Below are 25,780 nucleotides of genomic sequence, written 5' to 3' on the forward strand. Positions count from 1 at the left end.
TTTTTTCTCCTGTGTATCTATGGAGGTTTAATTCTTGTTTGGTTTCTCTCCAGTTTCACTGATGAAATAGTCAATAGTCGTCTTTCACTGTATCATGTAATGCACTCTGCTGGCGGTGCAAGAAAATGAGGCCTGCATTTTCCCTTGAAGGTTAATCTTGAAGTGCTAGATTTGTGTTCATGTTGAACAGTATGTTGAAATTCTATGGGCATTTTAACTTAATGTCATGTCTCTTTTAGATTTGCCAGTTGTAAAAAGTTCTGGTCATGTTACCCATTTTCATTAGGTGAAAACATCATCTGACCACTCCAGATAATGTGCTTGTAGCCCAAGATATATTCTTGCTGCAAGTTGTATAATTTAAATACTATTTATTCTGACATCTGAGTTTAGCAGTTCTTTCCTAAATTGAACCTGGTGCTCATGAAAGGTGTCATTTACATACACCGCTGGAAACTGAATCTGTTATCTATAGTGCAGCATATGTAATGGTAGTTAAAGCTTGTGTGCATTTCCTTGCTGCTTTGCCTCCAACTTATTTTAGTAGTGACCATTTAAGGTCTGCAGATTAGTATCCATGTCCATGCAATCCTTGACCTCGGAGACTGCGTTCCGATGGGCCAGGATGGATTGTTTTGCTGATTAGACAGCTGTTGAATGGCTCTGGCACTCTACCATTACCAACCAGGGCAGAATTTGGCACCAGAGATTTAGGTAAGTATTGCTGTTTTCCATTATCAATCCCCAGTTGAAGCAGTCATCTCTGAACAAGCAGCCAATAGTTGATTTTTATTATTTGGTTTGTTACTATACAATTATTGGTAAAACAAGCAAAGTCAGACCTGTCTGGACCATTCAGTCAGGGCTCTTTCATCACCACCTAAGAATGTTTTTTAGTCTTGGGTAGGATTAAAAATTGGAAGACATTAACAATGTGATAGTGAACTAATGGACATCCCTTGTATTTACACATTGCGATAGAAGAATTCCAATAAAGAGCCGGCTGAAATTACAGAACCATGCAGAGATTTGTACTGCACGTTACCCGAAAAACAATCCAGTTCACTGCAAACAGAGGACACTGAAATTAAAGACTACTAATTCCAGTAGTTTGATAGATCTTATTGTAAAGAAACCAAGGAACAGGAATATAATTGACTTATGAAGCCAATTATGGCCAGAGCTGAAATCCGTGGAAAGACTTCCATTGGCTTCTCTAGGTTTTGGAACAGACCCCAAAATAAGTAAATCCCTCAGCTGACATACATGAAGGGCTCTTCAAGTGATATAAGAATTTTTTCATGCAATCGTTGTTTAATAATCTTTTGCAAAATATGCATTCGGAGCCTCAGTACAGAAAAGCCAAGGGCAGCATGGACTAAGAGCTGGGATTTAGGAATGTTGGGGCTGATTCCCAGCTCTGCTACTGGACTGCTCTGTGACCTTGAGCAAGTCACTTCCCTTTTTCTGCTTCAGTTCCCCCTCATCAGCCCTCGAAAACCAATACTCAGTCTGGATTAATTCAAAGTTAGATATTTCTAAAGTGCTTTCCTTTTTCATAGACCACTGATTTGTGTACCATCAGGTGTCCTGAAAATTAAAGTACTGACAAGTCATGGTTCTATTAGTACAGCCCATCAACTGGAACATACTGAGCTGCTTTGACTTTTTGATAGTTCCAGAAGATCACTACGTTTTTTCAAATTCAGCATGAAGGTTATTTGTGAAATAATTGTTGAGCACAGGTAAGAAGAAATTCCAAATTGTACCAATCCAGATTAGTACTAATCCCAAATAAGATTGTTTGCCCCTAAAGTATGATAACACAAAGTAAGCTGTTACCTTAACTAACCTGAAGAAGAGACAGTTACCTAAAGAGAGAAACATCAGGGGAGAATTTTAAACAAATGTAAAGTCTGATTCTGATCTGAAAAGTCACTATCTAAAAATTAGAGAAGATGGGTGAGGTAATACCTTTGATTGGACCAATTTCTGTTGGTGAGACAAGCTATTGAGCCATACAGAGCTCTTCTTCAGAGTTCTTCTAATATCCTGGGACTGACATGGTTACAACTACACTACATACAACTAAGTTAAAAATCGCACTTTCTTTCTCAATAGATATGTTCCTTGTGTCTATTCAGTCACTTTACTTTCTATCTGCTGTTAGCACTGCAGATCCAGTTAAAATATGAGTGTGTGTGAGCTGGATTCTGTTCTTGCTGGCATATCATCAATTTAACTAAATTTTTGATTACATAATCTTTGTCAACCTGAAAGAACCTAGCTTGATTTTCAGATCCTAGACTAATGGTATCATAGAATATCAGGGTTGGAAGGGACCTCAGGAGGTCGTCTAGTCCAACCCCCTGCTCAAAGCAGGACCAGTCCCCAATTTTGGCCCCAGGTCCGTAAATGGCCCCTTCAAGGATTGAGCTCACAACCCTGGGTTTAGCAGGCCAATGCTCAAACCACTGAGCTATCCCTCCCACCCCAGGCAGAATGTTTGCACAGAAGCTGTGAGATGGGATTCCTAGCTCTAATAGACAGACGTGCTAGATTCATGCAAGCTAGCACTCTGAAAGTCAGTGTGGCTACAGCAGCATGGGTCTCTGGCTAGCTGCCCAGATATGTATGCAGGAGGTCAGGTGGGATTGTACTCGGGTGTCTTGCCTGAAGTGCTGTTGTGGCCACACTGTTTTTAGCACGCCATCTAGAGTGTATGTCTACTTGAGCTGAGAATTGCTCTTCCCAGCTGCTGTATAGACATAAGTTTGCAATGCTGGAAAAAAAATACACTTGTAAGCTGAGCAAATTTAACCTAGTCACTGAAACACAATAAATATGAGCAATCACAATTCCATTTCTACAGTTAACTTTTCAGAGAGGAATTGCCTACTACCATTTTTTCCTTTGTTTTTTTAAAATTATTTTCAACATGACATAAGCTTAATTCCTTCATTGTTGTGACTCAGAAGAATAGGCTGAAGAGATTACTGTTGTAAATGAATTTAGGTTCAAATCCAGTGCTGCTCAATCCCTGGCCTGAGTAAGCCAGGTGGGGCACTGAGCTAATGCTAGAGAGAAGAATTCTTCCAATCTCCAAAGGCGGCTGGACCTTCAGAGGCTGCTTGAGTCCATGGGCTGCAGCAGTCTCGACTGTCTTCTACCTAATACCTTTTGGCTGCTCATGCCTTGTTTCTTCTGCCGTATGTAACGGCACATCACTTATGCTGGCAAAGAGTTCATTGGATCATGGAAGAGGAGGGCTGCACTTTGCCCTTGAGTGTGACTGAAAGGTGACTAAAATCTTCTGTCCACAGAACAGGTGAGAGTGTGGGCGTGGTTGTTGAAGCTTCCCTCCTGCAAGCTAACTCTGTCTTGGAGGCGTGACCTCTAGAGGTGAGAAGACTGTTCACTTTTCATGTCTATTCAGTCCTTGGCCTCCACTGTAGACTTTTGAGAGTGTCAGTTGGGTTCATGTTTTTTGTGATGTGGACACCTTTTTCTACTAAATTTGACTTGACACCATCAACTCATTGTGTTGGGCCATTGAACAGCCAATAGATGGTAACTTTTGGTCACCTCTTGTCTCAGACCAGTGACATCCCTTGATTCACCTAATCCCTCCCAAATGTAATTTGAGGCTTTGAGTTTCTAGGGGTTCTTCTAAATCACAGTAGTACTGGGTTGTTAATTTAATATAAACTGTAAAAAGAGCATTGGTTTAATCTGATAATGTTGGAACACCTTTAGGGAGAAAGTGGAAGTGAACAAAGTATGTGCAAATATTAAATGGCATGTTAGAGATGTGTTCCAATTTAACATGATCTCAGTTAAAGTAACTTGGATATTTTAGGACATTAACTCATAGCTGTCCTGATTGTACTGCTCCATATTATAAACTATATTAATCTGTAGAGATACATAATTCAGTTGACCCGTTTCCCTGTTGGTATGTAGAATGCTCATTCTTGTGCTGTTTTAGTAATCTTGTTGAATCATACTTTGTTTGAAAAGCCTGTTTAGTAGGATGTGCTTGGTAAGGGATTTGCAATCAGGTTTCTAAAGATGTAATGAATGAATTTTGTACACATTGTCTCTTGCAGTTATGGGACCTGAGTGGACACCTGGTACTGTGAACTAGTTTTGACTGTTTCCATATTGTTATGGTGTTGAGATATTAGATTGTATCAACACTAATTAATTTAGCATAAATTGATGTGTTCAGTATTGCTTGTTAGCTGCATGAATACAGCTAGAATCGTCATTATATAATTATACTCAAAGTGCTATTGATATTGGTGATTTTGATTATTTAAAGGATATGAGGTGAAAGTGGGTTACTCTGAAGAGTATTTTAAGTTAAACTTAAAATATACTTCTCAAAATCCATAGTAAAATGAGTTTACATTTGCCTACTAGTTTTACTGCATGCAAAATGTGCTATGAGCAATGTTGGAGTAGAAAGTTACAAGTTTTTTAAGTATTTGATTTGTTTCAATTTTTTATCTTTTATTCTTATCTTACAATATATCTTTATGGTATTCTCTTATATTAAATCATTTTAAAAAACATTTTTGGTATTTACAGCATATCCTATTTAAATTGAACTATATAAATAAAGATTTTTTTAGGTTTGTCTCAAATTATTTGCATGGACAAGTGAAAAAATTCTCCACTAAATTAAAATAGGCTACCCACTTATATTATCAATCTGTCAGTACAAACTGTGTGTTTTACAATTTGTACAAAACTATGGACACTTTGGAATGGAGCATATGAAGAACAATCAGTTGAATCTCCAAATCAATCTAACTTTTAGTGCTTTGCTCTGTGTCATTGATATTAGGTTATGAAGTACCTATTTATAGTGTTCTGTAATATTCTGAAGTGGCTTTTTATATGATGTGACTTTTGTTTTGTTTAAATTTTTTTTGCCCTCTACAACTACCTCTAACGATGGCAGAAAATATTTGTTATTTAGAGTGTTCTGTATTCATGTTGCGGTGGTGTACGGTATGTTGAAATAGAATAGTATGATTGCAGTCTACCTGGAACTCCTGAAAAGATGGGATGTACTAAAGGTTGTCTCAGTGAGCAAAACTTTAAAGAATGTGACTTAAACTCAGTGCTGTTTGCATCCCCTTCTTCAAACTGCAATTCAAGTAGTGTTCAGGAAAAGTTATTGAATTCTATTTTACCCTGCATTTGAAGAACAGACAGTTTTTTGTTTGGGGGGGGGGAGTAGTATTAATCAAAGGTTTCTCTTCTGGGTGTGTTTGAAGAAGCCATCTTTTTCCAGGCAGCAGCATCCTAATGTAAAATAGGATACACAGTTCTCTAGCTCCTGAACTTGTAATGACCCATCTACACTGTCTTTTGGGATTTTTCCTGCAGACCTGACTTCTTTACTCCCTATGTACTGCTGCTGTTACCATGATACCTTTTACCCTCAGCAGGACAGTTACTCAATTTCACATGAATCAGAATGGCAGTGCTGCTACATGGGTGAGGTGGCAGAATGTCTAAAACAGCTTGTATCTCTTTCCAGATACTGAATGTAACCTGTCCTTCCCTAGGTATTACTAGCACCTATTGGCCTGGAGCCTCGGATACTGATTTCCTTAGTTCAAAAAAACCTCCCATATTTAATAACATTCCAGAGCTGTATATATTAGACCAGTCTTCAAAATTTTACATGTATTTTAATTTTTTTGGTAAGTCACCTCTTCTTTCAGATTTGATGTTAAACATTGTTATAAAATTTGTGGGTGTTTTTGCCCACAAGCTACGGACGTGCTGCTGTCTTGATGCAAAATGAGATTTGAGTGGCATTCTTATCACTCTGTGGTCCCATTTTTTTGTCTGCACTGAGTCAGGCTTTTTTTGGTACTGTTTTCATTTTTGGTATTCCTTTGTGTTGCAAAACACAGTTGTGTTATACTGCCACTGTTTTCTTATTCATTTGTATCTTCCAGAGAGCTCTTTGTCAGAGTTGAGTTGTACTGCAGAAATATATGGGGCTGTTTTTTTTTGTGTGGTGGTTTGTTTTGGGGTTTTTTTTTTTTTTGGTGACATCAGCTCCTTAATGTCCATGCCATGTTTTAGTTTGTGCCTCAGCTGCTAGCTACAGCCTCCCAAGGGAGCCAGTACCACCCGTGCCTGGATACATGAGGCAGAGATGTGAAAGGGAGAGAACAGGATAACCAGTCTTCCATTAAATATTTGCTCTTAATGTTCAGGCTGATCCTGCCTATTGTCCTGGTGTCTAGTGGTATTCTAACAGCAGCATCAGTGGAAAAAAGGGAAAGGGAAATTTGTTTCATTTCAAACCTACTGCATTGTAAAGCATAAAGAATTACATGCTGAGGAAGCAAAAGAATAAAACCCAGTGAGTAATGCACGTCTTCTATAGATTTTATGTACCTTCATTGCTATTGCTGTTATGAATTGAAGCCATTGGTGCAGTATGTGTGTGCATGTGGTGCAGTAGATAATAGAAGTCAGCATTTTGGTTATCATGTAGTTGCTTTTCCTACAGTCCTCCTTTGCAACCATAGATTGTTACAAATACAGATATTACTGGTGCCTCTGCGTGTGTAGGGATGTGGCTGAAAGAGCTCTGAGAAATGTTGACAAAATTGGAGTGAAAAGACTTGGATTTTTTTGGTGATCAATTTTAGGAGAACAGACGATAGGAGTATGTAGAATGAGTGATGCCGCTGAAAATAAGGGAGATTAATGAAGGAAATGTATCCAAAAAAACCTGACGGTATGTGTTTAGGGCCTATTTATTATAAGACTGAAAACAATGCTCTGAAGATGTAAATCTTTAAATTAGCAAAGGCCTTTTTTCATTTTGCAGTGAAGTGAATTGCTTTAAATTGTTGAATAATGAAATATTTGTTTTGAATTAGTGTTTTGCTTAATGTTACGGGAAGAAATGTGCTGGTACACTTTTTTTTTGTTCTGCATTGCTACATCTGAATAAATCAATATTCTGTTTAATGATAAAAAATGTATCTTGATGTTGGATAGTTAATACTAATGGATTTTAATGATTTCACTTGCCATTGTTTTTTCTCTCAATAGAGCAATGAAAGGGACAATTCACTTTGATTAAAGCTTTTCATATGATATAGCATTTTTATACAGTAGTATGTTGGTGCCTATGGCATTACCATGATAGCACATTGATAATGTTTGTTATTGAATATCGATGGTGATCTTTGCTGAACTTCCCCCCCCTCCCTTTTTTTAAAAACGACTAGATTGTCATGGATGTTTTTGGTTTTTGGTGGGTTTTTTTGGGGGGGAGGGGGGTTCAATTTTTTTTGGTGTTGGCTTTTGATTTAGTTACTCCTCCCCCCCATTGTGTCTTAAGGTTAAATGAGGTATTTTATTAATCTAATTAGTATCTTGGCTTGTAAATTTATTTTAGATCTGAACATATAATTTTGCTGTATGTTCTGCCTAGCACAACAAAATAGCAGTAAAAGGTTGGTTGCGACAGTTGTGTGGCCTGTAAATATTGTGCTAGCTCACAAGGACAGGTTTTTCCCTTCATTTGTTACTGTATTAGCAGCAATGATTAGGTTATTCAGAGCACGTGAACCAATCCCATCCCCCAATGAAGAAAGGAACTATTGCGACCATAGAGACAACTCTGAAGACATAGCTTGGATTGCACTGGGTAATTCATCTGTTTTGAAACTAATTTAATAAAAAAAGCTCTTTATTGGTTGAAATGGCAGAAGGGGAAAACTAAACTGTTTTTCTTGTTCGAAAGGAAAATTTGCTCAAGATTTTAAAAGAGCTGTGTGATAGTTTCTCAAGAATGTCTGAAATCTCTGCCTCCATCCTGCTAATGTGTACCACGTGCTTTTTATTGCATACAGTTCATGTAGATTATGAGAAATTAAAATATAGATTGCCGAAGGGGTGGTAAACTTTAAGAACAAGAATTGTGGTTTAAGTCAATTATTTATTTGGTTAGAATTATTTAATTCCAAAATTTGCTTTGATTTTTATTAAAACTGAAAGACCCCCAATGGCTTCAGGGTTTTTAATGACTATGTAGGTGTGAGATTTCAAAGCTCATATTTTATTTTGATTTTTGCTCTTTTCTTTAGTTTATAATGCTAGATACTTACCAGATGTGTTCATTTCAGTCCATAAGTTATAAACAGAAAAGTATTTTGAATAAGGGAAGCTTCAGTGAAACTAGTTTAAGGGCTCAACTGGGTGACTTGGCTTCTTTCTCATTTTCTCTGTTTCTTTCTAATAACTTAAGATATAAACAATAGCTACATAGCGAAGTGTCACTTGGCTTTAAAAACCTTTTCCCTCCTAAGTTTCTCTCAATTCAATTTCCCCATCTTCCAAAACCACTCTATCCATAAAGGTAGATAGCAGCAGTCTCTTAAATCTAGACGTTCATTTTGGCTGGAAGGAGTTATTGACAAAGTTGATCACAGTAGTGAGTATTGGTTGGGTGACTCACTGGCCCCAACAGATGATTACTAATCTGTTAGACCTGTTAAAGCATTTTTTTTGTTTTGTTAGTGTCTATAACGAGATTTGTATAATCAGCCCTCCAAATGACAATTTCAAGGTTAGTTGTTAAAGGATATCTTGTTGGTCTGAAGGTCTTCTTTTAAAACCAGCTGCTCCATTACATGTTTTAGATCTTGATAACTTTTTATATTAAGCCACAGGAACATCCAAAGGCCTCTGGATAAGATGAATAGGGTCTTCCAAGCACGAAGGCCAATGTTACATTGCTCTCTGTGCATATATGCATCTGTGTATAAAAAAAACTGGGATTCTAGGCCTGGCTAATTGGAAATAGAGACGATTGCAGAAGTGAAGCTGAAATGAGTTTCTGCAAATGACTGACCATTAAAGAATTTGCTGCTGACTGAGACTTGTATAGCATTTAATCCTTCAGAAGGAAACTAATTGTAGGCTTGTTAAATCAGTGAGCAATTCTGAAGTATGGAGGTGTTGCTCTAAAGTAGTTAAACATGTATATTTGCCAGACTTAACAGATTAGAAATGTTTATTTTAGTCTAGGACTTAACTCCTTTTTCTTGGTTAGTTATTGGGAGGGAAGGGAGTTGAGAAGCCTGGGTTTGACCAGAGAAGTACCTGATTCAGGTCTCTTAGATTCCAGCACTAATACTTCACATCCATAAATGTTTTTTTGAATTGTTAGCTGGGGATAAAGAGAAGTGTAATGATAATACTAAAGAGTTTAGTACAGCCCTCTTTATCTGTGTTTGTAAAATGCTGAGCTCATAGTCACCACTAAGCAAATCATAAACAAGAATGTAATAAATGGTGCAGTGTTCTTGACCCACACTTTGAGACAATTGATTTATGCCCTTTCACTAATGGGGATTGGGGCAGGTACAGACAAATCTTTGTTCTCCAGATTTTCAGCTTCCATTTTAAAAAGTCACTAGCTGTTTGTGGTTGTGAAGAAAATCTTCAAAATGTGAAGCAAGTGCTGCAGAGATGTCCAGTTGATTTTTTCAGGGAGCCTGAAACAATATCTCTGAGAGGTGTGAACTTCCCCATTTATTTCAAGCTCCCGGACAAGTGATGAGACTTTAAATGAAATACTGTTAACTACTTCACTGTTCTTTCTTAAATGCTTTAATGGAGAGGAAGGGTCACATTATGAATCTCTATGGAGTGTTTCCAAAGTGTATGTGGGAGGTGGATAGGGAGCACAGAATATATGCAGATTAAGAGATCTAGGTCTCTAGTAGCATATGGTGAGGTTGCCAGGATGGTGCAACTGGTTTCATTTTTTGTGAACTTGGGTGGAAGGGGGATCATCTTTCAAAAGTATGGGAAACACTGTCTTAAACATAATTTACAACTATTTTAGATCTTCAGATTGTGATTCAAAATTTTAATATGAGGGGGAAAAACATGCTAATTTCTACACCTTCTGTTCCACAAAGTGGATAAAAAAGTTACACAAGATTCCATAAGCTAGACTGTAAGCAAGTCTGAGAAACCATCAGAAAGACAACTTGACAGATCACTCTCTTAGGTTAGGGTTTGATACTCCTCCAATATCATAAAAACTTAAGCGGGTGGTGGTATTAAATTTGCTATTAGAACCTATGTATCATCACATCAGCCACTTCGTCCAAAACACTCTATGGATATGTGAATAAGCTTGTAAAATATCTTAGCTGTTACAGAAGAGATTTAACTGCCATTTGGATATGTAGGGCTTTAATAGAGTTTTTCCTCTTCACATCACTTTACAAATATTAGCTAATTCTCATGATATACTTTTGAAGTAGATAAATATTGTCCCCTTTTCAGAGGTGAGGAAACTGAGACAGTTTGAGGACACAGAGGGAGACTGTTAGAGCTAAATTTTAGTGCTCTCAAGTTCTTGACTCCACACAAATATTACTTCAGAAAGTCATGTACAGTTTCTAGAACTCTGCCCAATACAAATTCATAATTTCAGTTTAATATTTTTTAAAAGTTTTCCTTGTTTTTAAAAAATCAGAATCCAGTTACATGCTGAGGTATCTTGTGAGCAGTTTAGTTTAAGTTAGAGTGCAGGTCAAAGATTGAATGTTTCTAGTCCAGTGTCTGAAATGAGAACAGAAATCCTGATAAAAATATAATAGCTGAATGAATGCCTGTACAAAGTTGGTTTTAATTTCAACTAAGTCCTTTTAAAAGTAGCTTTTCCTGCCTATTGGTGTACTAACAGTAAGGTGAGTTGTTATAGAATCTCTTCCATTGTGCAAGGCATCCTGTATTCAGATTACATGAGTTACCTGACAAGAACTTGCAGTGTGATATAGCTGCAAAGAAGATCAATGCAAGTTTTATGTACCTGGGCAAAATAACACCCATTTGAGCAGCAAAATAATCATAGAAACGTAGGGCTGGAAGGGACCTCGAGGTCATCTAGTCCAGTTGTAGTCTTTTCTCCCCACCCCCCAGTGCTGAGGCAGGACCAAGTATACCTCAAACCATCCCTGATGTGTATTTGCATAACCTAGGGGTGGCCAAGCCATGGCTTTTGAGCTGCATGAGTCTCTCTTACAGTTGGTGTAGCTCCTGGACCCCCCCATAAGTCCCTATTTTCTGCCCTGTGGTGGGGCTAGGGGCTTCAGAGACAACTGGTGCCTACTGAGAGTGGGGGAGGGGCACAATTTAAAGGTCCCCCTCCCCCCCCCCAACAGCTTGAATCACACACTTCACAGGCATTTCCACCCCTTACCCTCAGCTGCCCCTCCCTTCAGCTCCCAGCTATTAGTTCTGCAGGGAGAGGTAGCAGCAAACAGCTTGGAGTTGCAGGGAGTACTCCGGAGGGCATTCTGCACCAAAAAATTAAAAATTCTGCACAATATTTTAAAATTCTGCTACTTTTATTTCCCAAATAAATGAGAAGGCTCCAGCATGGCACTGGGGCTCCAACATGGCCCAGGCCACTGACAGCACAGAGGTGGGAGATCACTGTGCAGGTCCCCCCAGGACACAAGCTCAGTGGTGAGGCTGCATCCAACCCTGACACAGTGCAAGGACTGGGCCTGCCCCTCTGTGCCAGGTACACCAGGTGTGGGCAGGCAAGCTCAGCAACATAGAATCCAAGTGTGGAGGGGATCCAGGTGTGGGTTGAGAGGTGTTCTGTGTGGGGCAATCTGGGTGTGGGGCGGATCTATATGCACAGCGGTTTGGGGGGCAGGGTGTTCTGGGTGCAGTGGTAATGGGATTCTGCAGGGGAGTCCAGGTGAAGGTGGTTGGGGTTCAGCAGAGGGAACTGAGTGTGGGGGGTATAGAGCTCAGCAGGGGAGTATGGGTGTGGGGGGTCCATATGCAGCTGGTTGGGGCTTGGTGGAGTGAGTGTCTGGGTGCAGGTGGCTTGTTGGGGTGGGCCAGGTACAGTGAAGTGGGGCTAATCGGGGGGTGGAAGAGTTCGGTGTATGGGGAGGTAAGGCTCGGCAGGAGCATCTGGGAATGAGGGCATCTGACTTCAAGGGGGGGAGGATGGGAGAGCAGCTCCCTGCCCCGGGATCCCTGCCCCTGCTGCTGAGGAGCAATGGGTGCAGTAAGTGGGGGGCCAGGGGAGAAAGCTGGGGGTGGGTCTGACTTAGCCCTGGATGCTGTGCAGGGGAAGAGGAAGTCCTGTCCTGCCCAGCTGGGACTAGCAGCTGAGCCCAGTCCTGCCTTCTGCCTGACTGAAAGGGGCCAGCAAATCTTGTCAAAAATGGGGGGGGGGGGGGGGAGGGCAGCACAGGACTGCACATGGCCATGCTTGCCCCCCCCCCCCTCAATGCAGCATGTCTGGCTTTTGCCCAGCAGGGATGGGGGTCTCTGTGCCTGCTGGGGCCTCTCAGGGCTGAAGGTGCGTCCCGCAGGGCTGAAGTCCCAAGCCCCGGAAGGCGCATCCCGGCTCTCAAGCTTCTGAAGATTATTGTATGCAGCTTGGAGGGTCAGTAAGTTTGGCCACCCCTGCCATAACCTGTTCTTAAAAACCTCCAATGATGGGAATTCCACAGCCTCTTTTGGAAGCCTATTCCAATGCATAACTATCTTTATAATTAGAAAGATTTTCCTAATATGCAACCTAGATCTTCCTTGCTAATAACTTTTTTTGTCCTGCCTTCTGTGGATATGAAGAACAGGTGATCACTCTCTTCTTTATAGCAGCCCTTAGTCTTCAAATATGCTGTCAGTCTTTTTTTCCAAGACTAAACCTGTCAATTTTTTAACCTTTCCGTATAGACCAGGTTTTCTAAACCTTTTATCATTTGAGTTGCTCTTCTCTGGACTCTTTCCAATTTGTCCACTTTTTTCTTAATATATGGTGCCCAGAACTAGACCCAGTACTCGAGCTGAAGCCTCACCAATGCAGGCTATAGCATACAAGATTCCTGGTAATAAGGAGTCTGGTGGCACCTTAAAGACTAACATTTATTTGGGCATAAGCTTTTGTGAGATACTTGACTCCTGCTAATAGACTCCAGAATTTTAGCCTTTTTTTGGCTAGAGCAGGGTTTCCCAAACTTCATTGCACCATGTCCCCCTTCTGACAATAAAAATTACTAAAAGACCTCAGGAAGAGGGACTGAAGCCTGAGTTCCCCTGCCCTGGGAAGGGTGCCAAAGCTTGAGGGCTTCAGCCCTGGGCAGTGGGGCTTGAACTTTGGCTTCAGCCTTGGGCCCCGGCAAGTTTGACAGCCCTGGCAACCCTGCTAAAATGCGGTCGGGGCCCACTTCCCGACCCACAGTTTGAGAACCGCTGGGCTAGTGTGAGGAGAATCATTAAAACAATTGGCTGGATGATAAGGATATGCTTCTCCTTTTGCTGATGCATTACCAATTGTGTCTCTGCTTATTGCAGTGGGAAAGAGAGGACTTCTATATTTAAATCCTTCACAATGTAATAATTTTTGCTTACTAGCATAATGCACAGAAAACAAGTTACATTTTCTCTGGCTATTGCTTACGTAGTTTTTAGCATGAGTAAGGTATGATAAGTAATTCGTATACTTAAGTGGTCTATTTAAAATCTCTGAATCCTAGCGCATTTAGACACAACAGTAGACCCATAAGCAACTTACTTTTGGTAAGTCAACATCCAAGTAATCTAAAGCCATTTCTTGGCACAGTTGTCTGTCTGGTTCTTTATTTTATCATATTAGATGCCTCTCCAGAAGAATATTTGAGCTCCATAGCAAACTCTTTAACCCTGCAGGAAATAGCAATGCACAATATAAGTCAGTCTTTTAAATTATATATCAGTGTTTTTTACAAAATTGTAATGAGAACATACAATTCTGTATGCAACTTGAGAAACCTCCATTGCTGGTTGCTGAAGTTTAGTAACCAAAACACAATTTTAAATAAAAGTCTACCAAACAATCATTAAAATATCAAAGTAAACACAAAATTACACTTTTCTTCCTACCCTGGAAAATGAAGCATAAACAGTCCACAATAAGTCATTATTCAGTGTTTCTTTACATTGCTCTAGGTGCTATAAAAATTAAAAATACAAACTTGATTGTCTAGACAAAGTATTGGCTCATATTAGAAACCGTATATAGACTAATGGTCTACAGTATGGATCCTTGATCAGTTTTTAGGTTTTGCAACTGGATATGTTTCCAGCCCCAGAGAGCAGGAAAATTATTTTTTTTATTCTGTAGAAACTTCTGAGGTGATCAGGGTCATAGAACTGTATTTCAGAATGTCGTTATGCCATCAGTTTTTCAGCAGTATTCTCACTGATTTCACTTGGAGTTCTGCTTAAAAATGGATAGCATGATATGGCCCATAACTTTTTAAAATTCACACTTATAAGGGTATAAAAGTTATTCTGTGTATTCTAATTTAAACATGTAAGACCACTGAAGAAAGTGATTTCTTTTGAGACCTAATCATATAATGAACCTCAGGGGAATGGGCTAGATGACCTACTGAGATGTCTTCCAGTCCTACATTTCCAATTCTTTGAGAACACGAAGCATGTTCACTAATTTCCTTTGCATATTACTGTGGGGCTGATTGTTTTCTATTTGAACGTAGGAAAGGAAATATTTTTAAGAGGGGACAAAACCCAGTGATATCTGAGGGTATGTCTACACTACGAAATTAGGTCCAATTTATAGAAGTCGGTTTTGTAGAAAGTGTTTTTATACAGTCGATTGTGTGTGTCCCCACACAAATGCTCTAAGTGCGTGTAGTCGGCGGAGTGTGTCCACAGTACCAAGGCAACCGTCGTCTTCCAGAGCATTGCACTGTGGGTAGCTATCCCACAGTTCCCGCAGTCTCCGCCACCCATTTGAATTCTGGGTAGAAATCCCAGCTCCTGATGGGGCTGAAACATTGTCGTGGGTGGTTCTGGGTACAGATTCAGGCCCCCCTTCCCTCCCTCCTTCCATGAAGGCAAGGGCAGACAATCGTTTTGCGCTTTTTTTTCTTGAGTTACCTGTGCAGACGCCATACCATGGCAAGCATGGAGCCCACTCAGCTAACCGTCACCGTATGTCTCCTGGGTGCTGGCAGACACGGTACTGCATTGCTACACGGCAGCAGTTTATTGCCTTTTGGCGGCAGACAGTGCAGTATGACTGGTAGCCGTCGTCAACGTAGTCCTGGGTACTCTTTTAACCGACCTCGATCAGGTCAGGGGCGCCTGTGCAAACATGGGAGTGACTCAGCCAGGTCATTTCCCTTTTAAGTTTCATCTCATAGTACACTGCCGGTAGGACTCAATCGCAGTCTTTTAATCAGCAGCCAACAGAAGACGATGGCCAGTAGTCCATACTGCACAGTCTTCTGCTGAGCACCCAGGAGACGACGATGGCTAGCGATCGTACTGCACAGTCTGCTGCCAGCAAGATGTATGAAGATAGATGAAGTGGCTCAAAACAAGAAATGGACCAGATTTGTTTTGTATTCATTTTCTCCTCCCTCCCTCTGTGAAATCGACGGCCTGCTAAACCCAGTTTTGAGTTCTATCCTTGAGGGGGCCATTCAGTTTCTCACAAAGCCACCCCCTTTGTTGATTTTAATTCCCTGTAAGCCATGTCGTCAGTCATTCCTCCCTCCATCAGGGCAATGGCAGACCATCGTTCCGCTCCTTTTTTCTGTGCAGGCACCATACCATGGCAAGCATGGAGCCTGCTCAGATCACTTTGGCAATTAGGAGCACATTAAACACCACATGCATTATCCAGCAGTATATGCAGCACCAGAACCTGGCAAAGTGAAACCGGGTGAGTAGGCAACGTCAGCGCGGTGACAAGAGTGATGAGGACATGGACACAGACTTCTCTCAAAGCACGGGCCCTGGCAATGTGGGCATCATGGTGCTAATGGGGCAGGTTCATGCGCTGGAACATCGATTCTGGGCTCGGGAAACAAGCACAGACTGGTGAGACCGCATAGTGTTGCAGGTCTGGGACGATTCCCAGTGGCTGCAAAACTTTCGCATGCGTAAGGGCACTTTCATGGAACTTTGACTTGCTTTCCCCTACCCTGAGGCGCAATAATACCAAGATGAGAGCAGCCCTCACAGTTGAGAAGCGAGTGGCAACAGGCCTGTGGAAGCTTGCAACACCAGACAGCTATCGGTCAGTCGGGAATCAATTTGGAGTGGGCAAATCTACTGTGGGAGCTGCTGTGATGCACGTAGCCAACACAATCAAAGATCTGCTGATATCAAGGGTAGTGACCCTGGGAAATGTGCAGGTCGTAGTGGATGGATTTGCTGCAATGGGATTCCCTAACTGTGGGCCATAGATGAAACCCATATCCCTATCTTGGCACCGGAGCACCAAGCCGGCGAGTACATACACCGCAAGGGGTACTTTTCAATAGTGTTGCAAGCACTGGTGGATCACAAGGGACGTTTCACCAACATCAACGTGGGATGGCCGGGAAAGGTACATGACGCTCGCATCTTCAGGAACTCTGGTCTGTTTCAAAAGCTTCAGGAAGGGACTTTATTCCCAGACCAGAAAATAACCGTTGGGGATGCTGCAATGCCTATAGTTATCCTTGGGGACCTAGCCTACCCCTTAATGCCATGGCTCATGAAGCCATACACAGGCAGCCTGGACAGTAGTCAGGAGCTGTTCAACTACAGGCTGAGCAAGCGCAGAATGGTGGTAGAATGTGCATTTGGATGTTTGAAAGCGTGCTGGTGCAGTTTACTGACTCGCTTAGACCTCAGCAAAACCAATATTCCCACTGTTATCACTGCTTGCTGTGTGCTCCACAATATCTGTGAGTAAGGGGGAGACGTTTATGGTGGGGTGGGAGGTTGAGGCAAATCGCCTGGCCGCTGGTTACACACAGCCAGACACCAGGCTGGTTAGAAGAGCACAGGAGGGCGTGGTGCACATCAGAGAAGCTTTGAAAACCAGTTTCATGACTGGCCAGGCTACAGTGTGAAAGTTCTGTTTGTTTCTCCTTGATGAAACCCCCCGCCCCTTGATTCACTCTACTTCCCTGTAAGCTAACCACCCTCCCTCCTCCCTTCGATCACCGCTTGCAGAGGCAATAAAGTCATTGTTGCTTCACATTGATGCATTCTTTATTCATTCATCACACAAATAGGGGGATAACTACCAAGGTAGCCCAGGAAGGGTGGTGGAGGAGAGAAGCACCAGGAAGGGTGGTGGAGGAGGGAAGGACAAGGCCACACAGCACTTTAAAAGTTTAAAACTTTTAAAAACTTTTTGAATGCCAGCCTTCTGTTGCTTGGGCAATCCTCTGGGGTGGAGTGGCCGGAGGGGGGCCCCCCCCACTGCATTCTTGGGCATCTGGGTGAGGAGGCTATGCAACTTGGGGAGGAGGGTGGTTGGTTACACAAGGGCTGTAGCAGCAGTCTGCTCCTGCTGCCTTTCCTGCAGCTCAACCATATCCTGGAGCGTATTAGTTTGATCCTCCAGCAGCCTCAGCATTGAGTCCTGCCTCCTCTCGTCACGCTGCTGCCATTTTTCAGCTTCAGCCTTCTCTTCAGCCCGTCACTTACTCTCTTCAGCCCACCACCTCTCCTCCCGGTCATTTTGTGCTTTCCTGCACTCCAACATTGTCTGCCTTCACGCATTCGTCTGTGCTCTCTCAGTGTGGGAGGACAGCATGAGCTCAGAACATTTCATCGTGAGTGCATGTTTTCTCCTTCTGATCTTCGCTAGCCTCTGGGAAGGAGAAGATCCTGTGATCCTTGAAACACATGCAGCTGGTGGAAGAAAAAAAAGGGACAGTGGTATTTAAAAAGACACATTTTATAGAACAATGGGTACACTCTCTCTTTTACGGTAAACCTTGCTGTTAACATTACATAGCACATGTGTTTTCGTTCCAAGGTCGCATTTTGCCTCCCCCCCAGCGTGTGGCTAGTCCCACCCCCCCCTCCCCGTGGCTAACAGCAGGGAACATTTCTGTTCAGCCACAGGCAAACAGCCCAGGGCAGAAAAGGTGGGGGAGTTGCACTGTATATAAGAGAGCAGTATGACTGCTTAGAACTCCGGTATGAAACTGCAGAAAAACCTGAGAATCTCTGGATTAAGTTTAGAAGTGTGAGCACCAAGGGTGATGTCGTGGTGGGAGTTTGCTATAGACCACCGGACCAGGGGGATGAGGCTGACGAGGCTTTCTTCTGGCAACTCGCAGAAGCTACTAGATCGCACGCCCTGGTTCTTGTGGGAGACTTCAATCACCCTGATATCTGCTGGGAGAGCAATACAGCGGTGCATAGACAATCCAGGAAGTTTTTGGAAAATGTAGGGGACAATTTCCTGGTGCAAGTGCTGGAGGAAACAACTCGGGTCAGAGCTCTTCTTGACCTGCTGCTCGCAAACCGGGAAGAATTAGTAGGGGAAGCAAAAGTGGATGGGAACCTGGGAGGCAGTGACCATGAGATGGTCGAGGTTAGGATCTTGACACAAGGAGGAAAGGAAAGCAGCAGAATACAGACCCTGGACCCTGTGGATAAATTGGAGAGAGTTGTGGATAAATTGGAGAGAGTCCAGCGAAGGGCAACAAAAATGATTAGGGGACTGGAACACATGAGTTATGAGGAGAGGCTGAGGGAGCTGGGATTGTTTAGCCTGCAGAAGAGAAGAATGAGGGGGGATTTGATAGCTGCTTTCAACTACCTGAAAGGGGGTTCCAAAGAGGATGGCTCTAGACTGTTCTCAATGGTAGCAGATGACAGAACGAGGAGTAATGGTCTCAAGTTGCAGTGGGGGAGGTTTAGATTGGATATGAGGAAAAACTTTTTCACTAAGAGGGTGGTGAAACACTGGAATGCGTTACATAGGGAGGTGGTAGAATCTCCTTCCTTAGAGGTTTTTAAGGTCAGGCTTGACAAAGCCCTGGCTGGGATGATTTAACTGGGAATTGGTCCTGCTTTGAGCAGGGGGTTGGACTAGATGACCTTCTGGGGTCCCTTCCAACCCTGATATTCGATGATTCTATGACTTCAGAAAAGCAGACTTTGACTCCCTCAAGGAACTGATGGGCAAGATCCCCTGGGAGAATAACATGAAGGGAAAAGGAGTCAAGGAGAGCTGGCTTTATTTTAAATAATTCTTATTGAAGTTACAGGAACAAACCATCCCGATGTGTAGAAAGAATACTAATATGGCAGGCGACCAGCTTGGCTTAACAGTGAAATCCTTGCTGATCTTAAACACAAAGAAGCTTACAAGAAGTGGAAGATTGGACAAATGACCAGGGATTAGTATAAAAATATTGCTTGGGCATGCAGGAGTGAAATCCGGAAGGCCAAATCACATCTGGAGTTGCAGCTAGCCAGAGATGTTAAGAGTAACAAGAAGGGTTTCTTCAGGTATGTTGGCAACAAGAAGAAAGTCAAGGGAAGTGTGGGCCCCTTACTGAATGAGGGAAGCAACCTAGTGACAGAGGATGTGGAAAAAGCTAATGTACTCTTGCCTCTGTCTTCACGAACGAGGTCAGCTCCCAGACTATTGCACTGGGCAGCACAGCATGGGGAGGAGATGACCAGCCCTCTGTGGAGAAAGAAGTGGTTTGGGACTATTTAGAAAAGCTGGACATGCACAAGTCCATGGGGCCGGATGCGTTGCATCCGAGAGTGCTAAAGGAGTTGGCGGATGTGATTGCGGAGCCATAGTCCATGATCTTTGAAAACTCGTGGCGATCCAGGGAAGTCACAGACGCCTGGAAAAAGGCTAATGTAGTGCCCATCTTTAAAAAAGGGAAGAAGGAGGATCCTGGGAACTACAGACCAGTCAGCCTCACTTCAGTCCCCGGAAAAATCATGGAGCAGGTCCTCAAGGATTCAATTCTGAAGCACTTAGATGAGAGGAAAGTGATCAGGAATAGTCAGCATGGATTCACCAAGGGCAAGTCATGCCTGACTAATCTAATTGCCTTCTATGACGAGAACTGATTCTGTGGATGAAGGGAAAGCAGTGGACGTGGTGTTCCTTAACTTTAGCAAAGCTTTTGACACTGTCTCCTACAAAAAGAAAAAGAGTACTTGTGGCACCTTAGAGACTAACCAATTTATTTGAGCATAAGCTTTCGTGAGCTACAGCTCACTTCATCAGATGCATACTGTGGAAACTGCAGACTAACACGGCTGTTACTCTGAAACCTGTCTCCCACAGTATTCTTGTCAGCAAGTTTAAAGTAGTATGGGCTGGATGAATGCACTGTAAGGTGGGTAGAAAGTTGGCTAGATTGTCGGGCTCAAAGGGTAGTGATCAATGGGTCCATGTCTAGTTGGCAGCCAGTATCAAACCGAGTGCCCCAAGGGTCGGTCTTGGGGCCGGTTTTGTTCAATATCTTCATAAATGATCTGGAGGATGGTGTGGATTGCATCCTCAGCAAGTTTGCAGACGACACTAAACTGGGAGGAGTGGTAGATATGCTGGAGCGTAGGTATAGGATACAGAGGGACCTAGACAAATTGGAGGATTGGGCCAAAAGAAATCTGATGAAGTTCAACAAGGACACTTGCAGAGTCCTGCACTTAAGATGGAAGAATCCCATGCACCGCTACAGACTAGGGACCAAGTAGCTAGGCAGCAGTTCTGCAGAAAAGGACCTAGGGGTGAGAGTGGACAAGAAGCTGGATATGAGTCAGCAGTGTGCCCTTGTTGCCAAGAAGGCATTTTGGGATGTATAAGTAGGGGCATTGCCAGCAGATCGAGGGACGTGATCGTTCCCCTTTATTCGACACTGAGGCCTCATCTGGAGTACTGTGTCCAGTTTTGGGCCCCATACGACAAAAAGGAAGTGGAAAAATTGGAGAGAGTCCAGCGGAGGGCAACAAAAATGATTAGGGGACTGGAACACATGAGTTATGAGGAGAGGCTGAGGGAACTGGGATTGTATAGTCTACAGAAGAGAAGAATGAGGGGGGATTTGATAGCTGCTTTCAAATACCTGAAAGGTGGTTCCAAAGAGGATGGATCTCGAGTATTCTCAGTGGTAGTGGATGACAGGACAAGAAGTAATGGTCTCAAGTTGCAGTGGGGGAGATTTAGGTTGGATATTAGGAAAATCTTTCCCCCTAGGAGGGTGGTGAAACACTGGAATGCGTTACCTAGGGAGGTGGTGGAATCTCCTTCCGTAGAAGTTTTGAAGGTCAAGCTTGACAAAGCCCTGGCTGGGATGATTTAATTGGGGATCGGTCCTGCTTTGAGCAGGGGGTTGGACTAGTTGACCTCTTGAGGTCCCTTCCAACCCTGATATTCTATGATACTACGAATGGGCACCTCTGAATGTCCCCTTAAGAAAAGCACCCTATTTCAACCAGGTGACCATGAATGATAACACAGAGAGATAAAGAATGGATGTTTGAACGCCAGCAAACATACACTGCAATGTTTTGTTCTACAATGATTCCCGAGTATGTGCTACTGTCCTGGAGTGGTAAAGTGTCCTACCATGGTGGACGGAATAAGGCTGCCCTCCCCAGAAACCTGTTGCAAAGGCTTTGGGAGTTCATCCAGGAGAGCTGCGAATGCCAGTGCAAATTAATCATTAAACATGCTTGCTTTTAAACCACGTATAGTATTTTAAAAGGTACACTCACCAGAGGTCCCTTCTTCACCTGGCGGGTCTGGGAGGCAGCCTTGGGTGGGTTCGGGGGGTACTGGCTCCAGGTCCAGGGTGAGAAACAGTTTCTGGCTGTCGGGGAAAACTGGTTTCTCAGCTTGCTTGCTGTGAGCTATCTACAACCTCAGCATCCTCATCTTCCTCGTCTCCAAAACCTGCATCCATGTTGCCTCCATCTCCATTGAAGGAGTCAAACAACATGGCTGGGTTAGTGGTGGCTGAACCTCCTAAAATGGCATGCAGCTGCTCATAGAAGCAGCATGTTTTGGGCTCTGACCGGAGCGGCCATTCGCCTCTCTGGTTTTCTGGTAGGCTTGCCTCAGCTCCTTAAGTTTCACGCAGCACTGTTTCGGGTCCCTGTTATGGCCTCTGTCCTTCATGCCCTGGGAGATTTTGACAAATGTTTTGGCATTTCGAAAACTGGAACGGAGTTCTGATAGCACGGATTCCTCTCCCCATACAGCGATCAGATCCCGTACCTCCCGTTCGGTCCATGCTGGAGCTCTTTTGCGATTCTGGGACTCCATCATGGTCACCTCTGCTGATGAGCTCTGTATGGTCACCTGCAGCTTTTCACGCTGGCCAAAGAGGAAATTGAAATTCAAAAGTTCACGGGCCTTTTCCTGTCTACCTGGCCAGTGCATCTGAGTTGAGTGCTGTCCAGAGCAGTCACAATGGAGCACTCTGGGATAGCTCCCGGAGGCTAATACCGTCTAATTGTGTCCACAATACCCCAAATTTGACCTAGCAAGGCCAATTTCAACGCTAATCCCCATCGGGGGTGGAGTAAGGAAATCGATTTTAAGAGCCCTTTAAGTCGAAAAAAGGGCTTCGTCGTGTGGACGGGTGCAGGGTTAAATCGATTTAACACTGCTAAATTCAACCTCAACTCCTAGTGTAGATCAGGGCTTAGTGATCACACCATAGAGAAGGGGTAGCAATGTGCAACATCCAAGAATAGGGAGTTATGGAGCACAGGAGGCAGGGATTCTTATGATGATCTACTCCACAATCTTTTGGAGTTTTTTGCTTTTGAAAGGCAGACTTTTCTCCAGGATAAGACCACTTGCCACTGAGCCAGCATCTGAGAATGCTGATAGCTTCCACAAATCAAGATTATACGTATGAACAATTCTGCTTTTTCAAGCCTCTTGTGTAGACCTAATTTTCAAGTGTGTGTAGGGAGGTGAGAGGGTGTTTGGAGCATCATCCCAAAAGCATTTTAGGTCTGACAGTCACTATTATTAGGATTTGACAGTAAACACTCCAGAAAAGTGATTTTTTTCCAGTTAAGAGACTTTGCCAACTGTTAAATGAATTTCACCACCAAGCAAGTATAATGTGAAAAAAGTACGTAGCTGATATAAATGATCCTCAAAATGCTTCATATTGATCAAGGAAAGGGTTGTTTTGTCTATCAGACTGATAATACTGACAGAAGCAGAGTTTTACTAATACTCATCTTTCCTGCCCCACATGTCTGAGTCCAGAAAACCCCCAAACCTATACAACTTTGGCAGAGGTTTAAAAATAATGCTATAGCTTTTAAGAATGCCTGTTTGGATAGTACACACGTTGTGGGATACTACTAATCTTTCAAACAATGTGTTTACAGTCAATCGTTAATCTGTTTTCCCAATGGGTAATTAAATGTGTGGATCCAACATTATTGTAATTTACATTACAGCAGCACCTGCTAGTTCCATCATAGTTCAGTTTTTGTCAGTTCCCATTATATTTTTAGGAGGATTTATAGCGGAGTTAAAAAGCAGCAATAGAAAGTCTAAGTGGGGGAGTGAATTGATTTTTCTTAATTTTATTTCAGTTGGTCCAAATCTAGATTTTTTCTTAGGTATCTTTATTGAATTTTCAAGTCTATGGATACAAAATGCTAATCAAAATTACAAACAAAATGGGGGAAGTGGGAAGTAAGCTTGTCCTCGTAAGTACCCCAGAGAAATGCCTAGATAAGAGTCAATGTTAAGGGACGTAGTTCAAAAACAGGTTGTGCTATAAGACACCAAAGAATTAGCCTGTGAACTGCTTCTACATCTGGAATTCTGTAGTTACTGTTGGTCATGACTGTAGGAAGGGTATACCATGGTCTTGGAGAAGTAGCTAAATGACTATTGGAAGATTACATTAAGAGGAAAAGATTCATGAAGTTGGATTTTTTGTAGGAAAAGAGATGACTTAATTTGTTTTGGAAAAAGTCTAAGGAACATTTCAAAAATAAAAAAGCCTAAGAATTTAGGAGTAAATATAGAACTTTGTCAGAATTGCTTCAGGGCAATGGTGACGAACCTATGAGTTGAGTTAATGATGTGACCCAAACCACAGAGTATAAATAAATGCGGAAGACATCTAGACTTGTTTCAACAAGGTATTCGGAGGACTGATGGAAAAGTGGAGTTCAGATATATCAGAAAGAGCAGATATCTTGAGCTGCAAGGGTCTTTCTCCTGTTAGTTAGGATTAAAACAGCAGATGCTATTGTGTATAGAGTTGGCTGCTATAAGTAGTCTAGTGGCTGGAGCAGGTACTTTATCCTCTTATTGCCTAGAATGCATACCCTTGGGATACAGGAATGGATGGGCTCCATGTGATGGAAAAGGACTCACGTTTTTCTTGCATACAATCAGGGATTTACTGCATTGTGCAGTGTATATAATGTTTCACTTTGCGATTCTGTAATATTTAAAGCATACATTGTAATTAGATTAGTTTAGTCATATAAAATTGTTTCATCTAATTCCTTTCGCTTTTCTTTAACAATTTGCAGATGCCTTTTTCTCCACTGGATTTGGTCTATGAATTTCATTGAAAAAAATATCCTGGATCTTTGGAAATATATTTTAAAATATAGCATATAAAATGTCCACATTATTCCAACTCACTCTACTTTCATTTTACGTGAGATTAATCTCTGATGTGAATATAAATTAAGCTCTCTCTGGGTATAGGAATCTGCCCTGTATATGAGTATAACAAGAACAGCTTTGGGCTTGCTTTGTAAAGAAAATTCAATACAACATGGGGAGGGAAGGGAAAGTCAAGGTCACATCTTATAATATTGCTTCATTTTTGTTCAGCAAGTGGAAATAAGTTGCAAATTTCATCTGAAAACCTTTTTGTTCTACATCAATTTATAAGTATACAGTAGATTGTGAAATGTCTTGTTTCTTTGCTTTATTCTATCTCTTTTTTTGGTGTTGCTGAAAGTAGTAACTTAACAAATATAGGCTACAGGTAATTTTGTCATCTGACTTTGCACTCTGCATCCTTGGAGTTTGCAGAGTTCTCACTTTAAGAGCTCTTCGAAGCTTAGTTCACATGGCAAGTTGACTCAGTTCAATAACTAAATGTTTTATATCTTCAAATACTGTTTTTCATTCCTTTATAAAGTGATTTTTTCTTAATTCCTAATATTAAGTAAATGCAGTCTAATTTTGTTTCCTATCTGTGCCCTTAATGTTCCTGACCACATCCTACTCTGTTAATGCTTTTCTTTTTATATCTATATAAATGTAATGACTTCACATACAAAAGGTATGTTTCCAGTGCTGTTTTTTTTGTTTTTTTTAATTTTGAACAATTTATAAACAGGAGGGGGATGACCGTTCTGAAACATGATCCCATAAAACACTGGAAACCATTCTCATTGTTCTGTCATGAGAGGCTTATTCCTTGCATTGAAGTATATTGTTTCTGCTAGATTGGATTTGTAAAATGCATTTCAACTGCGTTTTGATTCACTACAGACTTGTCTTGTTTTCTGTGATAAATGAATCCTGGATTAATTGGGTGAGGCAAGGTGCAAGGAATAGTTTAGACAGTCACAGAAAATGTGTCTTCCTGACGTGATTGTGATATATTGGCTGGACAGTGATTTGACAAGTCGTTGTCTTTATTTTGAATACTGGCATATTTTAAAATTTGATTTGTACATTTTAATGAAACATTCCTTTTTATCAGTGAAAAAAGAGAGGTCCCTCAAGTTCTCTGAATAGTAGCAATAAAACACAAAACAAGCTTAGTAAATCTGCAGTTGCAACAAAGAATGGATTCTGGAGGTCTCTTGATTAAGTTCACGATGCACTGCTTTAGTTTTTATTGACCATTAAATTTCAGCATTGCAGGAATAACAAAGAAGGTGAAGAAAGCTG

The 25,780-nt window shown here is 41.9% G+C and overlaps 1 protein-coding gene across 10 annotated transcripts in view; it reads left to right on the forward strand.

The window, feature by feature from the left end:
• Positions 1–25,780, forward strand: part of PRKCZ (protein kinase C zeta) — a 158,768-nt gene that overhangs the window by 25,803 nt on the left and 107,185 nt on the right. The window contains exon 1 of one of the 10 annotated variants that reach the window (XM_073316906.2): positions 6,450–6,775. The exons of the other annotated variants lie outside the window; for them this stretch is intronic. Coding sequence (XP_073173007.1) covers positions 6,745–6,775 — 31 coding nt within the window. The 5' untranslated portion in view covers positions 6,450–6,744. Of the gene's footprint in view, positions 1–6,449; positions 6,776–25,780 lie in introns of those variants that run through there. 10 annotated transcript variants of the gene reach the window in all.

The sequence above is a fragment of the Lepidochelys kempii genome, chromosome 18, assembly GCF_965140285.1.
Source record: "Lepidochelys kempii isolate rLepKem1 chromosome 18, rLepKem1.hap1, whole genome shotgun sequence".
NCBI classification, from domain to species: Eukaryota; Metazoa; Chordata; order Testudines; family Cheloniidae; genus Lepidochelys; species Lepidochelys kempii.